This window comes from Aureobasidium pullulans (assembly GCF_000721785.1).
Source record: "Aureobasidium pullulans EXF-150 unplaced genomic scaffold scaffold_18, whole genome shotgun sequence".
Taxonomy (NCBI): Eukaryota; Fungi; Ascomycota; class Dothideomycetes; order Dothideales; family Saccotheciaceae; genus Aureobasidium; species Aureobasidium pullulans.
The window spans coordinates 13912-29281 of record NW_021941038.1 but is presented as its reverse complement, the minus strand read 5'-3'; the positions used below and the strand labels follow the sequence as shown (position 1 = coordinate 29281).

Below are 15370 nucleotides of genomic sequence, written 5' to 3'. Positions count from 1 at the left end.
GTTGAGTTCGTTCAAACTCAATCACATCACGAAACCCCCTCATGTGTACACGCAACTTCTGCACGAGCGGGCACATTTCCAACTGCAGCGATTCTGCAGCCTGCGCATTGCGCATCAATAATAAACCTGCACGAGCGGTCTCACCGCACTTTTGACAGCCTTTGAGTCACCAACAACATCGATTATCTTCACAGGAAGCGCCTCATCTACACAGCCTGCTGAGTGGTGTTTCTCGGGTGTTATCTCAGGCCTTGGCTGCTAACAATATCGTATACCATGGCAGCCGTCAACGGGCTGAGATGGTTTCTTATCAAAGACGGTGGTAAAATAGACCATGTGGTGCCAAGCCACGGACTCGATACTGCATGCAGAAGGTCCATGCGGATCATGACGCCTCGAAGCCTTACTTTTTTCCAACAACCTCGATAAATCTCCGCAGTGCGCGGGAGCCGGACGAGAACTAATGAGGCGGTTCCAAGGGAAAACCAGTTGACCACGCGCATAATCGAGGCTAATAGGGCTATCTATCCAAGGAAAGAGAAGACATTTCTTTCTCTGCATCCTTTGCTCGAATGTCTTGTTAAGTTACACCTCCTCCGTCTCTTCTTTCCCTATTATTTATTAGCATGTCTTATCACTCCGAACAGAGGCTTCAAGAAATACATCGATACGACAATAATACTCAGCATCAAGATGTTCGCGTGGTTAACGGGAACGGAGACGACGCCTCCGGCCTTCCTTGAGTTGCGAAGTTCGTATTGGCTGATCCTTGTTACTGTCTCCGCTGCCATTTTTACGGATGTCTTCTTGTACGGCATCATTGTGCCTGTGCTGCCGTTCGCCCTTCACGGTCGTGCTGGGATTGCAGAGAATGACGTCCAGCCTACGATATCAATTCTGCTGGCTGCGTACGGGGGATCGTTATTAGTTGGAGCACCCATATGTGGGTGGGCATCTGATCGGTTCGACTCGCGTCGCTGGCCGTTCATGGTCGGATTGCTGGCGTTGGCTGGGTCGACGGTATTCTTGGTTGTCGGTAATAGTCTTGCTCTCATCGTTGTTGGCCGTGTCCTCCAAGGTCTTTCGGCAGCGGTGGTTTGGGTTGTTGGACTGGCGTTGCTCAATGATACTGTTGGTTCCGATGCTATCGGAGAAGCGATGGGTGTTGTTGGTATCGCGATGTCGATGGCCTATTTGCTTGGTCCCCTCTTGGGTGGTATCGTCTTCAAGCAATCGGTATGTTGTCCTTGAACAAAGAGCGAAAGTACGCTTGCTAACACCATCGCAGGGATATTATGCCGTTTTCGCCATGGCATTTGGACTTTTGGGTCTTGATGCTATTCTCCGTTTGATCATGATCGAGAAGAAAGTAGCCCAGAAATGGCTGGGAACGAAGGCAGTTGAAGTATCTACAGATGATGAACACAAAGGCAGCACAAACGACGATCTTGAAGCTGACCCGGAGTGTAACACACCCGAAGATACTGAGACACCTGCAGTGACACCTACGAAACGTAAGGTTCCTACAGTGTTCTCTCTACTCTCGTCGTACAGACTCGATGCCGCTCTCTTCGGATGCTTCATCTCCGCCGCCTTGCTTACCTCCTTCGACTCCATCTTGCCTTTGTACGTCAACGAACTCTGGGGCTGGGATTCTATCGGAGCTGGTCTGGTCTTTCTGGCCGTCACCATTCCGTCCTTTGTTGGTCCTTACATCGGCAAATATGCCGATACACATGGAGCCAGATGGCTGACTGCAGTCGGCTTCATCGTCACGGGTCCCTGCTTCATCCTCTTCCGCCTTGTCGACCATGACAGCATTCGCCAAAAGGTGCTTCTCTGCGCACTTCTCGCCATAGTCGGACTCGGTGTCACTTTATCGCTCACGCCATTGATGGCAGAAGTCTCATATGCGGTAGAAGCACAAGGAGCCAAGCGACCGGCTGGCTTCTTCGGTAGAAACGGCGCTTTCGGTCAGGCATTCGGACTGTTTAACATGGCATACGCGGCTGGCACCATGGTTGGACCTATACTAGCTGGTTTCATCAAGGAGAAAGATGGATGGGGTACTGCGACACTTGTACTCGGTTGCCTGTCTCTAATCACCACAGTACCGACATTAATCTGGTGTGGAGGATCGATCTTCAAGTTGAGGAGAAAACAAAAGGCGGAACAGATTTTGAAACACGATGAGGAGCATGCGGAGAAGGTGGAGAAGGCTTTGAAAGAGGAGGAGGAAGAGAAGACAAAAAGAGCTGCCCAGGATGAGGAGAAGAAGAGAAGTACGAATACGAGTCCGGACACCAGCACGAGTACGAGTACGAGTACAAGTACGAGAACAAGTGTTGTGGTGGATATTTGATTTTCTGTCGATGACATTTCGGGTCATATAATTGTTTATATATGGGTAGATATCTAATGATTTGACCATTTACATATTCCACTGCCAACGGACAGCACAAGTACTCGACTTCGACGTCTGCTAAAAGGAGAGCGCGATTTCAAGTCGAAGCACAGACAGGGTCGCACCAGTAGCAACCACTTGTCGACTGTTTTGTCATCTCCTGCCTCTGCGTGGGATATGGCGATGTACTCGGTACACTAGGATGAGTCCTCTATATCCCAACATGTGTTGGTGCCAGCTATATCTGGTCAACTTGATCGCTGCGTGCTCGGCATCGATTTTGAAGATTTCAAATTCTCTGTTTCTGAAAACAGGCTAGAAACACTGCAGTTTATCCTGGTTCTTAAGACACCACTGCACGAACCGTGAGAACAAGTTGGGGCACTCTATCTCGTCCGAGCACTCAGCATGCCTGTGACAGGATCGACCCAATGCAACATCTACAAACTGGACATCAACATTGTCGCCGTCGAGCTCGTAGAGCGCAAAGCTCAGACCACCTGCTCCTCAGTTTGTGACGCTCAACTTTGAAGGCCTTATATGTGGGAATGAGCACTTCTTCGGCATCCATCCAACGAGATCCAACCAATCTCGGGATACACCTTCAAGGCGCTTTGGCGGAGTGGTTAACGCGATGCCCTGCTAAGGCATTTCCTTCGGGAGCGTGTGTTCGAATCACACAGGCGTCGAGATTTTTGTACTTGCCGTGGCTGCAAAGTCATCCTTTTGCTTTTCGAGGAGACGGGATCGAAGAGGAAAGGGAGGGGTATGTTTTGAGCTATTAAAGAGGGACTTTGGGCAAGCGGTTGTGGTGGAATGGTGGGTGAGAGTGGGTGGAGGAATAGTGAATCGGTGGTGAAGGTTGGGGTCGAGAGCCTCAGGCAGAAGCATTTGAGCCCGCTGCCAAGCTTTCGGTATCTTTGGTGCGGGAGCTCGGTAGCTCTCTCCTACAAGGACTGTCGCCGCATCTACTCGACGTGAATGGAATGCATGCGTTCTCATTCAACACCGAGCGCGATTGCAATAACTTCAACCTTCTGCCATCGGAACACTCTCTCTCCTCCGGCGGACGAGCCATGAGTCACGGCGCGCGCTGGATGCATAATCGCGCACAAGCATCATCCCCCTCCGAGGATGTGTCCACGAGAACAGAGCGCACATGCTTTATCCTTCCTGGAGCCGAACCTGGCCAGAAGCCTCTCACAGCAGATGCCGAAAGTCTTGTAAAACGACTTCTATCAGCCCTGGAAAGACCCACTGCTACCATCTCGAGGTACTCCATGCAGCCTGTGCAATCCTTCGTCGCTTCGAAAGGCCTCACTTTATATTCTTGAGTCCTCAACCTATGTACCCTGCGTGGTTCGTCGATATCTCTCCTACTGTTGCAAACGGGCTTGTTGGCACACAAAAGCTTAAATCGCCATGTACAACAATAAAAACGTTGTCGTCGTCGACAACGGGGCCAAGGGTCCATATCCCCTAGTTTCTGTATTTCCTTCTTCGCTCTTCGATCTTTCCCAGTTCTCGAAAGATCACAGAACGAAGGATCTGTTTCGCAGAGGGTCATTCTTGATGACGGCCAAGGAGAAGAAACACAAGAGAAAGATCGTCCGAGACATCTGTCGACATTATGCTATCATCGTGTCTCTGTACGGCTGAAGCATTCACATTGTCATGTAAGCAAGAGGACCCGTTGGTGGCACCAGTCTCGATTCTTCAACTCCAGAAGATAAAGGCTTGTCACAAATACCTACAGCCACAAAGTAGGTTCAAAGGTCCGAGAACAGAAGTAGGTCAAGTAGTAGAGGCCCACGTGAGACAGATATGGGGAGAGCAAAAGCTAGAAAAGAAAACGCCGAAGAAGGGAATTTTTGCTAAAAGCCGGAAGGATGGCAAATCAAACGGCGCAGAAGCTAACCGTCTGCTGTTAACGTTCACACTATATGAGCTAGATATAAGTGCCTCTGGTCCCCTTTCCCCATACACGAGGCTCTTGAACCACATCTACCCGCTTGTCACCTCTCATTAACGATCCGCTCACGTCTACCTGGATTTTTGGATCTGGAAACACTTGGTCCTGAAGATTTCTACAGTTTACCAGTGCATGGTAGATATTCCGCAACCATGGATTGGCACGACAAATCCATCCCTCTGTTCGTTGTCACGATTGCCATGATCGTATTACCACTTGTTGTCGTTCCTCTACGATGCTATGTTCGTATTACACGGCGGTCTTTCAAGATCGATGACTGGCTCATCATCGTGGCTTTGCTATTCCATCTCGGAGCTTGTGCAACCACACTCTGGGGATTCATGTATGGCCTTGCCATGCCTGATAAGGTTCTTACCGAAGAGAACAGAATGAAAGGTGTTCAGGTAACCATAGACTGCTCTCATGAGAGGAACTGAAGATGTCATGAACCAATACTGACATAATGACTAGACATTTGCCATGTACAAGCCGATATACACAATCGCTACGGGCTTGATCAAATGCAGTATCTGTTACACATTTCTTCGCCTCTCGACTGCCCCGAAAGTTAGACGCTCCCTACACTGGATCATTATCATTGTCAGCATCTCTTCGCTCGTCATGTTTGTCGGATCATTCGTGTACTGTGTACCATATGCTGCCATCTGGACTCATTGGCAACATCCTCACACTCCTGGATACTGCTTGCCTGGAGCGGTTGTCTTGACTGTTGGATACGCTTTTGCCTGTATTACCATCATTACGGACTTTGCTTGCGCCATCATTCCTGGAGTCATCCTATGGCAAACAGTGATGAGCACGAGAAACATGTGCTTAGCATGGGCAACGTTGGGGCTGGGTGTTTTGGCTGCCGCAATGACGATTTGTCGTTTGCCCTACATTGCCTACTGGACACACGACCACAACCAATCATGTAAGTTAGCGACCTCTTCATTGGATGTAAACCACGATCTGACAAGAAAATCAGATGGCCTGGGGAGAATCCTCCTTTTCGAATTGCTCGAATGTGGCCTTGGCATCTTTGCCTCCTGCGCTCCTGCTCTCAAACCCTGGCTCTCCGCATCCATCACCTCTTTCACCTCTCTCCTCCACCGCCTCACCCGATGGACAACTCTCGGCTCCTCAATATCATCTTCCTGCTCTCGTCAAAACCAGGATCTTGAGAAAGGACCTCCTGTGCCAATAACAACAACTACTTCCTCTTCTCGTCCTGACTCTACATCCTCAGCACCCCCTGTACCTCGTATGGATCTCGTAATTCCAGACATCGAGGATACAGTCATGGATAGCGTCATGGATGCACAGGACAACAAAGCTTGGGATGACTACGAACACGAACGCTCAGGAAGCGGAAGAAGTAATGTACCCGTCATCATCGTCTCGAGAGTCAGACCGGAAAGTGGTGATTACACCAACACATGGAATGTCTCGAGAGCTGAAGATGATTAGGAGATTGATGACAAGAAGACTTCAATGACTGAGTTTATGGGACCGTTATGGTAGGAAAAACCATGACTGTTTCCTCCATCACACCTCGATCACGTTCCGAATAACTTTCATTAGGCGTTCATCAATACAGCGTGAGACGAGCAAATTTTGGTCACGAGGACTGTGCATTCGAAAGCTCGTCAAATGTCATCGTTGATTTGATTGATGTATGTAATACAGCTAATGTCACTCAAGCCAGAACATGCTGTATAATTCATTGGAACCATGCGTGTATAGCGTTGGTCCTTCACGCAACGTTCGACACGCTCTGTGTCTTTAGCAAGAACTGCGTGATATATATGCCGATCTGGCATAAGGTTAAGCCTCGCGATCACGGTCGCTTTGCTCCTCAGTGGTGAATCTGCGCGACGAGCACGACCTTGCTGTGATGGGTAACGAAGCTTTTGGCGGGCGCTGACTTCATGTCTCGGATGACGACCATCCTCATGCCTCTTGGTAAACGCCAAACTTGACGACCTCTACTTCGAGAGTCTCGGCATCGAGCAGAAGAAGCTCGCCGGTGTCCTTGAAGCGTGGTACTGAAATGATGCGACAGCTCTGACCGTCGGGTCCTTCGACAATGGTTGATTCGAAACGAGGTTGATTGCCCACAATATAGACATGCGGCGTTGCCTCGATGACGAAGCGGTCTTTGTCTTGGAACGGATAACACCCTAGATGTTGTTAGCAATCTGTTGAGCATGACGGAATGGCCTGTCTTACATAATGTGTCTGGAGCAGTAGGAGCACACAATCTCCAGCGCAGGGTAGCTTCCATCATCTCCAAGCGGTCGTCACCTTCAACGTACTTGAATACGTCGTCGATGGGCTGACCGCCGGTAGCCAAAATTCTCCAACCATCTACATCTCCCTCCCAGGGATTTGTGACAGTATCGAACCAAGCCGTGTCTTCCGAGTTAGGAGCAGCCATGTAAGCTCTGCTTCTTGGGAAAAGAGCTGAATGCATGGGTTGTTGAGGTAGAGAGGTATGCGTAGGATCCTGTTCACCAGGAATCAAGGTGATGGGTATTGAAGGTAACAGTGACTCAAGCAGTGAATCTAGGCGGTCTGTCGGAGCAGGATTGTATGCGGAAGCATCGTAACCATACTTTTTAACAGCGGATGGCTTCTTTGCTGGCAAGTCTTCTGCACTGGGGATCGGATTCGCCGACGAGAGCGAGTTGCCAGCAATCAGAAGTCGCGATATGCTCGATATTTTTTCTTGTTCGTCTGGTGACGTCGACTCGCCGAGGAGGTATTCCACAAGTAAGTCCAGAGCCATAGTATCGCCGGAGTCACCACTGACTCCCAAAGTCGAGACAATGGCAATCTTGCCGGCCTTCTCTTTCTTTGTGTCTTTCTTCTTGGTGGCGCCATCACTTTGGCCTTGCGACCAGCGTTCGGGTTGTGGTGCAAGCTCGGGTATCTTCAGATCGATGACTTCGAAATCGCCGTTGGCGTTTTCGGTTCCCATGACTGCCACGATACATCCTGTCACAAGTAGGCATGAGCTCAGGAAGCTACCTGTCAAGCGTAATCGACCAGATTCGTCTTCGAGCATGATTTGATCGCTTTCTCCAGATGTGAATTTCAGTCGGGGCGGCGGTGCGGCAATCCAGTGCTATCAAAGAGGTCAGCGTTTGCTTCGTGGTGGGTGATCTCCACGAGGCTCACATGTTTGGAGATGTCGTCAAGAATGTTTGGCTTAAGCGGCATTTCCATGTAGACGGTGCCGGCGACCCAGACCAACTCGCCTTGTCGGACATCGAGCACGCGATCGACTTTGTGTACTTCGTCTCCACCAATCTGTCCGTATCGTCTTAGTATCGTTGTCGTCTTGTCTCCTTGGGGGTGCTGACCTCGAAGCCATCCCATGCTTCACTAGCAACACGCTCTACGGCAGGCTTGAGCACGGCCAGTCGGGCAAAGTACATGTCGGCATATTGTTGTTGGTAGTGTTTTTGTTCGCCCTTTGCAAGATGGAATGATCGAAGAGGCTTGTATGATGATGGTGTACGCTGGAGCGTCTGGTACTCCTCGGTCCTTTGAGCAAGTCAATCTTCTGTTTGATACCAGACACTACATCATCGCACTTACGATGGAGGCTGCAACAGCGCATCTACCGAATTTGAGAGCGCCATGTCGCAATGCAATGTGTTGCAACTGAGTGTCTATGACCAGAAGATTGTGTGAGGGCTGGCTGCCCGCGTCAGAAGGAGACGCGTCGCAGCTTCCACTTCTGACGCGACTCAATTTCATTTCCCCATTTGGATCATCTTCATCCATGCAGCGCCTTGAATGTTTGGTGGTCATCATGATCATACATATAATACAGAGAGGAGAAATCTATTTACAATGGGTATATCGCAGCAAATTTCAATTCTACTTTTCAAGCTGATGCTGCGCCAACTTCAGCCTCGGCCTCTGCCTCAGCAGCACCACCCAGACCAATCTCCTGAACCTTCCAGCCTTGTGCTTCGTCGACAAAGCTCTTGCGTGCACCAAGCACAGCCATACTGCTGCTAGACATGCCGTTCACGAGGAAGCGTTCTGCAGCGTCACGGACCTGCTCCTTGCTGACATCCAGAAGCTGCTGCCGGCGTGTTTGCTCCATGTCAGGAGTCACTCCACTCACAAATCTGGTCATGCCCTCTTCGCTCACGCTTCTGGGAGCATCAAGTGCTTGGAAGACGGATAGCTTAGCGTCTTCAAGGTCGCGGTCCGTCCACTTTCTGTCTACAGCCCACTTGCCGACCTTGTCCAAAACCTTGATTGTGTTCTCAGGGTTGGGGTCGCGGTAGGAGTAGAATCCGAAGACACCATCGAGAGCCCGGGAGTAGGCACCACCTCCATATGCGCCACCACGCTCACGAATCTCACGATGCAGATGCTTGTGTGTAAGCAGTTGTGCGAGAACAGCCAACGGTGCACCAGCGGCATCTGTGTAGGGAACGGTCGGGAGGGCAAGACCGGAGTAGTAGACCTGGTAAGGAAGAGGGAAGAATGACTTGGCGTTGCGAGTCAATGCCTGGCTCGACTGAGTTTGAGACGACGACTCGGACGACGAGAAAGTGCCGCTAAGGAAGCCTTGCAGAGCTGCCTCGTTGATGCTGGTAGACTCGGCACCACAAGTGATGGCGACTCTCATGTTCGAGACATTGGCTGCGACAAGCTGCTGGATCGTCTTCAATGGTTGGATGATGTCGTCACCGATCTCGGAGAGTGATGCCAAATTGACCATGTGCTTGATCTGGCTGATACCACCGGTCTGCTCGAGCAAGTTACCGTGGGGACTGATGCCAGCCTCAGCAACACGTCTGGCGTAGGCGTGACCCGACTCGGCAATAGTGTCGGCACCACCACTAGCAGCGCTCTGGATCAGCTCGCGAAGAGAAGCTTTGGCCTTTGGTCCGTCGAAATCGGTCTCTAGGATGATCGTTCGGATCAGGTCGTACAAGGCAGGAACGTTTTGATCGAGCGCGAAACCAGACAGACTCAAACCCTCTTCGCAAGCACTAGTGTTGGTAGGGGAGGTACATGCGTGATAACCGAAAGAAACACCACCAGTCTTGAGCTTGATAAGGTCTTCGATCTCTTCCATCGACTTAGTCTTGGTTCCAATGCGCATGAGTGCGTCGCAGAACAGAGGGACGAAAGTGCGCAGCTCGGTAGGCAGGTTCTTGAAGATACTGAGAGCTCTGAAGTAAGTCAGTCCATTCGTCGGTGCTTCTCTCCATTGCACTTTGACATTGTCGAGAGAATCTTGGCGGGTCTCGGTGATTGGCTTGCTGCGCGGAATATCCTTGACATGCACAGATGGCAGGCAGCTCAGGTCTTGTTCCTGCATTTGCTGCTCAACAAGTTCCAGCTCTCTCTTCTTCAACTGATCATAGGCCTCTTGCTTGGAACCAAAAAGTTGCTCAGCCTCGGCCTTCTTCGATGCAAGTCTTTGTGCTTCCTCTGCAAGAAGATCCTCACCGTAGGTTGCGGAAGGTTCCATAGTGAATGTCAAGGTGTTGTCATTCAACAAGTACTTCTCCAAGAGACCTTCGAGGTAGCCGCCCTTGGCACACTCTGCCTTGAAGGTGTCTACAGTCTGTTGCCATGCCAAAGCGTCGAAGACATCGACACCGTTGAACCAACCAGGCTTCAGACGCTGGATGATGGACATGCCAAAGTTTGCAGTCTTGTGCTTAAGGCTGAGTTCAAGCTGGTGCAAAATGCCATCAATCTTAGACTGATCGAAGCCCTTTTCTCTGACTTGGCGCAGAGTCTCCGAGACAGCTTCCTTGACCTTGGGTACATTTTCCTGCTTGACGCCATTGAGGCCGACGGAGAAAACACCACGCTTACCGGAACCATCGAATCCAGTGTTTGGTGAGAAGTCAGGACCAAGACCGGCCTCGATAAGGTTGCGATAGAGAGGTGAGCCGTAGCCGTCCATGAGCAGCGACGAGATGATAGAGAGTGAGAAGTTTTCGAGAACATTAGATGTGTCGCCCATAAGCCAGGTAACAGAAGTCTTGTATTGAGAGTCAGCAGGACTCAGAGGATCCAGAGGGCCCTTGACGGTGACAGAGCGAGGGCCGTTGTCGAGACTCTCAGGAACCTTGATATCCGAGTCCACGGAGATGCGTGAAAAGCTGTCCAGCTCCTTTCCAATAGACTGGAGATGCTCGGTAAGAGGCAAGTTTCCGTATGTCAGAACCTTTGCGTTGCTAGGATGGTAGTGGTCGGCATGGAATTTCTTGAGTTGTTCATAAGTCAGATCAGTCATCTTTTGAGGGTCACCACCAGAGTTGTTGATTGCAGGGAACAAGTTCTCATGGAAGCGAATGTAGTAGAGGTATTGCGAGTCAGACATCTGACCCTTCATCTCATTGTACACAACACCTTTGAAGATAATGTCGTCTGAAGAGGGGTTCTCGGCTTGAGGGTTCTCAGGTCCTAGACGCCATCCCTCCTGGGTGAAGTCGTGCTCTTGAAGAAGAGGGTGTAGGGTAGCATCGAGGTAGACGCCCATGAGGTTCTTGAAGTCCTGAGCGTTGGTTGTAGCGAATGGGTATGTGGTGTGATCGGAAGAGGTAAAGGCGTTCATGAAGTTGGAGAGCGATCTCGGCAGCATCTTGAAGAACGGATCGCGGACTGGGAACTTTTGACTTCCACAAAGAGTGGTGTGTTCGAGGATATGCGGTACTCCAGTCGCATCCGGAGGATTTGTCTTGAAGCCAATGGAGAAGACATTGTTCTGGTCATCTCGTGCGATGTGGAGATAGTCGGCACCAGTACGCTCATGTGTGAATTGGAGGGCAGTGAGCTCGAGTTCCGGAACGTGTTTGGCACGCTTCAAGGTAAATCCATGTAATTGATCTCCAGGCTTGGGATAGTTTGACAAGTCGGTTACGGAAGCATAACTTCGTCGCAAAGCCGGTAGGTTGGTGTGTGAAAGGCGATTCGGCCTGGTCGCTAGCCTGTTGACTCCGCGTAGCATTTCCGAGTAGATCAAGGCTCTTGATCTGGTAGGCTTCAGTTGTGTTTCCGGGAAGGAAGGCGAATTCACAATGCTCTCAGGGCAGTCGCGAAGAGGCACGGACTTTGATGACGGACGGCGGGGAGCAATTCACAGTCATCGAGTGGCCAATCAGGAAGGAGATCAGACACGGCTGTTTCTTCCGTTTCGACACCTCTTTGCACATCCAGAGTCGAGTCGAGCCCTGTCCGGCACACGACATACGACCGTCGACGAGTGTTTACGAAAGACCCATTGTATCTTGGATATCTCTTTTCGCCCAGTCTTATCGCTAGAACGACGACCCTCCACCTTGTCTGCTCTTTCGACCAGGATTTGCAGCAGTCCCTGTCCGACACCCCTCTTGCCCTCCCAGATATACATACGACATCGCTATCTACTACTTCATCGCTACGCCGACTTGTTGGTCGCCTTCCGAAACTACCTCTCCGATCCCTGTTTGCGCCACAGAGACAGGCATACCCGGATTTTCGCTGTGCCCGCCTGTCTCAGTGCGCCAATCTCAACCCGCTCCTTGCGCCTCACTGCCCCCGATGCAAGGGCAATCACTTCTCTTAGTACACCCATAGACCATTCTTCCGACACCTAAACAATGGCTCAAGTCGCCGCACAACACCAACCCCACAGCTCACGCGCTTCGCCCGCCTCTGTCCACGAACACCGCGACGATGCTCCATTGCCTGCCGCCCCACCTCCGCCGCCCAACAACGGTCCTGTCGGAAAGAAGTCCAAAGCAAAGAAAGGTGCCGCCGATACGAATGACGCACACAAACAGCTCCAGGCAAAGATTGCCCAGCTAGAACAAGATGCCACCGGAAGGGCTGAAGAAGATGCGGAAATTGGTGTGTCATCGACCTTTGCTGGCTATCGCATGGGCCTATACTGACAATGACAGACCGGGAAGTAAAGAAGGCCAACCGCGATCTCCAAAATCTCCTTCAGTCCATGGATGGTCCGATAAGCAAGATGGAAACCGTGCAACGAAAGTATTCGGAACTTCTAGCAGAGATGAAACGGACCGAACGAGAGCATATCAAAGCGAAGAAGCGAGGCGATCAATTGCAGAAAGACAAAGACACGCAAAGGTCGGAGCTTACGAAAGCCAATTCGATGAAGGAGAAGCTGGAGAAGCTCAGTCGTGAACTGACCAAGGAAAACAAGAAACTCAAGGTGCGCTTTTGCTGGATCTTGTCAGAGTGATACGGTTATTGATTGCGGATGCAGGAGGATCTCCGCGAGATGAAGGAAAGCGCGGCAGACAAGAACGAAGAGCTGCACCGCCGTCTCGAACGGATGGTAGGCGATGTTGAGCAAGTCATAACCGACCGCAAGCTTCCAGATCGACCAACCGGCGAGCTCGAAGAAGACAAGCTGTATGTTTGTTGCACTGCGCTTCTCAACTCCAACTCACACAAGTCACAGCTTCCGAGAAAAGTTCAAATCCTTCGTCGAACAATACGAAATGCGCGAAATCCAGTTCCACTCGCTTCTCCGATCAAAGGATCTCGAAATCCAGTACCATCTCGCCCGACAAGAGCAGCTACGCAAACAACAGGATGCAGAATTGAGCAAGTCGCATCAGTTGACCCGTCAGGTATCTACCTTTTCCCAAACAGAGAATGAACTGCGCAGTCAGCTGAATATTTATGTGGAGAAGTTTAAGCAGGTGAGACTTTCTTCCAAACATGCTGCCCCCGTCCATGTCTTTATTCAAAAAGTCCCCGTCCATCTCTGAAAGAGAGCCCCCGTCCGTCTCTGCTACCAAGAGTACAACCGCTTTCGCCCATTCGAACAATTTCCTCCCCACTTTCCAACTTAGGCAGTGCCATCTCACTCACTGACCGCATTAGCAGGTCGAAGACACCCTCAACAACAGCAACGACCTGTTCCTGACGTTCCGTAAAGAGATGGAAGAAATGAGCAAGAAGTCCAAGCGACTGGAAAAGGAGAACATGCAGTTGACGCGCAAGCAAGAGGCCACCAACAAGAACATCTTCCAGATGGCCGAGGAACGCTCGCAATCACAGTCAACCATCGATCGTCTACATAAGGAGAACGAGAAGCTTAAGAAGCTGTGTCGCGCCATGCAGACTAATGGTTACGGACGCGCCGACATGGTCAACGCCGCCCCTGGAGCACCGAATCCAGCACACCACCCCGACGAGGAAGACGAAGAAGACGACCTTGCCGAGACAGATTCCGAATACGATGAGTATGACGAGGATGAGGAGGGCAGCGTCGAGGCTGAATACGACGACGACACCGAGGACGAAGCCGTGGATCAACGACCTCGCACATACGGCCCGGTGCCGCCACCCCCTCCACCACCGCCAACAGGCGACCTAGCCAATGGTGGGAATGGCAAGGCCCGACAGCACCAACAGCCAGTGAATGGTGTGAAGCATTAAGAACAAAAGAGAAAAAAAGCCAAACAATGACTTTGCATCCAATTTGTGGAATCTACTACTACTACTATTATGTCGCGACGTTCTTGTTCGAACATTCTTGTTTTGTCCCTCATATGTGAGAGAACAATCACCTTACTTATATCCACGAAAGTTGCGATAAACCTTTCTCCATTTCTGTTTCTCTCCTTACGCCTCTCTCTCTCTCTCTTGAACACATTCTCCCATACCCCTACACAATCCCACAAAGCGTGAGGCAGATACACTATCAGGCGTCAACCAACACAATCTCCATTGTTGGTATCCGACGAGACAACCGCGCAAGATCAATAATTTCGTTCTTCCTCTCCCCTCGTCTTTCCTGCCTTCCGTCACTTTGCGATCCCTGACGCTCGTCGTCCTGTTGGTCCTAGTGTGAAAGTGTGGGTTGGATGAGAATGAGGGCTCGAAAAGCTCTGGCTATTACAGACCCGCCTGTATTTGAGTATCGCACTGGCGGACTAAGTTTCAGAGTACATTTTTGAGCATTGATGAATGGTAGATCATACTGTTGGAATAGATTATGGGATTATGGGGCCTTTTATACTTGAAAAGTATATGACGGGTTGCCGAAAGCGTCTTGGGGACAAAGACTCCTGGACAGGCTGTTTGCGGACTTTCAGTCATCTCTGTTGATGTATACATACTGGACCTGCCTTGTCTAATGACTATGCTTTCTATATGATTACTTTGCCAATTATTCCCAGATGTGTCATGCCTGAAGTGTGTACATCTTTTTCGAGATTGCTGTTCTAGGTATGACTTCGCTTTACTGATCAAATAGCTATCATTATTGGAATGAACCCGACTAAACCCATAAAACTGCTTCGACTAACAAAGTCTGCACATTACTTTCGATGCCATTTGTAAGTAGTCTCTAGACCGCCCGTGATTATACGTTCTGTGTAACTCTAGCGTTGCTACGCAGTGCTCGACTGGAAAGCATCCGTCCTAGAGTCAAGGTTGACCGAATTCATCATGACCTGCTTGGCTCATCTGCAGTGTGGGATATATGGATCCTTTTCAGACCCAAAAACATCACAATTACTACGGTGGTGTAGCGGTAACATTCTTCCCTTCCATTGCTTCACAGCGAGGATGAGCTCAGGGTTCGACTCCCTGTCGTAGTATCACTTCTTTTTGCACTTTTGAACCCACCATTGTGATCCTCTCGATGCGCTGGATTTGATTCTGCAACAATTGATTTTTTTGGTCGAGTATTGGATTTTATTTTGAGGTTCTTGTTTTTCTAGAGCATGCACTGGAGGGGACGACTAGTGAGTTGGGTGAATAATCGTGATTGTTTGCAACGACAAAGAACTCGCTGCTAGGCTCCATGCAACAAAGAACATCAAGGACAGGGTCGCAGAATGAGATGTCGCGACGAGCTCGGGATCGACCGGGAGATCCAAGGCAGGCAGTCTGTGCGGCATAAGGCTGGGGAGGATTTGGGGTACGTCACTGGCGATGACGCTCGAAGTGTGTGGGTGAGCTCAATCTTCTCCTGGATG

The 15370-nt window shown here is 50.4% G+C and overlaps 4 protein-coding genes across 4 annotated transcripts; 3 read left to right on the top strand and 1 right to left on the bottom strand.

The window, feature by feature from the left end:
* Window positions 1-693: 693 nt before the first annotated feature.
* Window positions 694-2362, top strand: M438DRAFT_357791 (MFS general substrate transporter; the record flags this gene model as incomplete). The annotated part of the gene is made up of 2 exons (XM_029907198.1): window positions 694-1236; window positions 1289-2362. The coding sequence occupies 2 exons, from the start codon at window positions 694-696 to the stop codon at window positions 2360-2362; spliced, it is 1617 nt and encodes a 538-aa protein (XP_029757610.1).
* A 2166-nt stretch (window positions 2363-4528) lies between these two features.
* M438DRAFT_324132 (uncharacterized protein) lies at window positions 4529-5846 on the top strand (the record flags this gene model as incomplete). The annotated part of the gene is made up of 3 exons (XM_029903044.1): window positions 4529-4780; window positions 4848-5310; window positions 5365-5846. The coding sequence occupies 3 exons, from the start codon at window positions 4529-4531 to the stop codon at window positions 5844-5846; spliced, it is 1197 nt and encodes a 398-aa protein (XP_029757609.1).
* Window positions 5847-6329: 483 nt separating this feature from the next.
* Window positions 6330-11376, bottom strand: M438DRAFT_376664 (uncharacterized protein; the record flags this gene model as incomplete). Its single annotated transcript, XM_029908679.1, has 6 exons — window positions 6330-6559; window positions 6609-7506; window positions 7560-7691; window positions 7745-7921; window positions 8064-8231; window positions 8296-11376. 6 exons carry the CDS (start codon window positions 11374-11376, stop codon window positions 6330-6332), a joined length of 4686 nt encoding a protein of 1561 aa, XP_029757608.1.
* Window positions 11377-12007: 631 nt separating this feature from the next.
* Window positions 12008-13823, top strand: M438DRAFT_357787 (uncharacterized protein; the record flags this gene model as incomplete). The annotated part of the gene is made up of 5 exons (XM_029907197.1): window positions 12008-12257; window positions 12311-12585; window positions 12640-12788; window positions 12838-13081; window positions 13269-13823. 5 exons carry the CDS (start codon window positions 12008-12010, stop codon window positions 13821-13823), a joined length of 1473 nt encoding a protein of 490 aa, XP_029757607.1.
* Between the last annotated feature and the right edge of the window lie 1547 nt (window positions 13824-15370).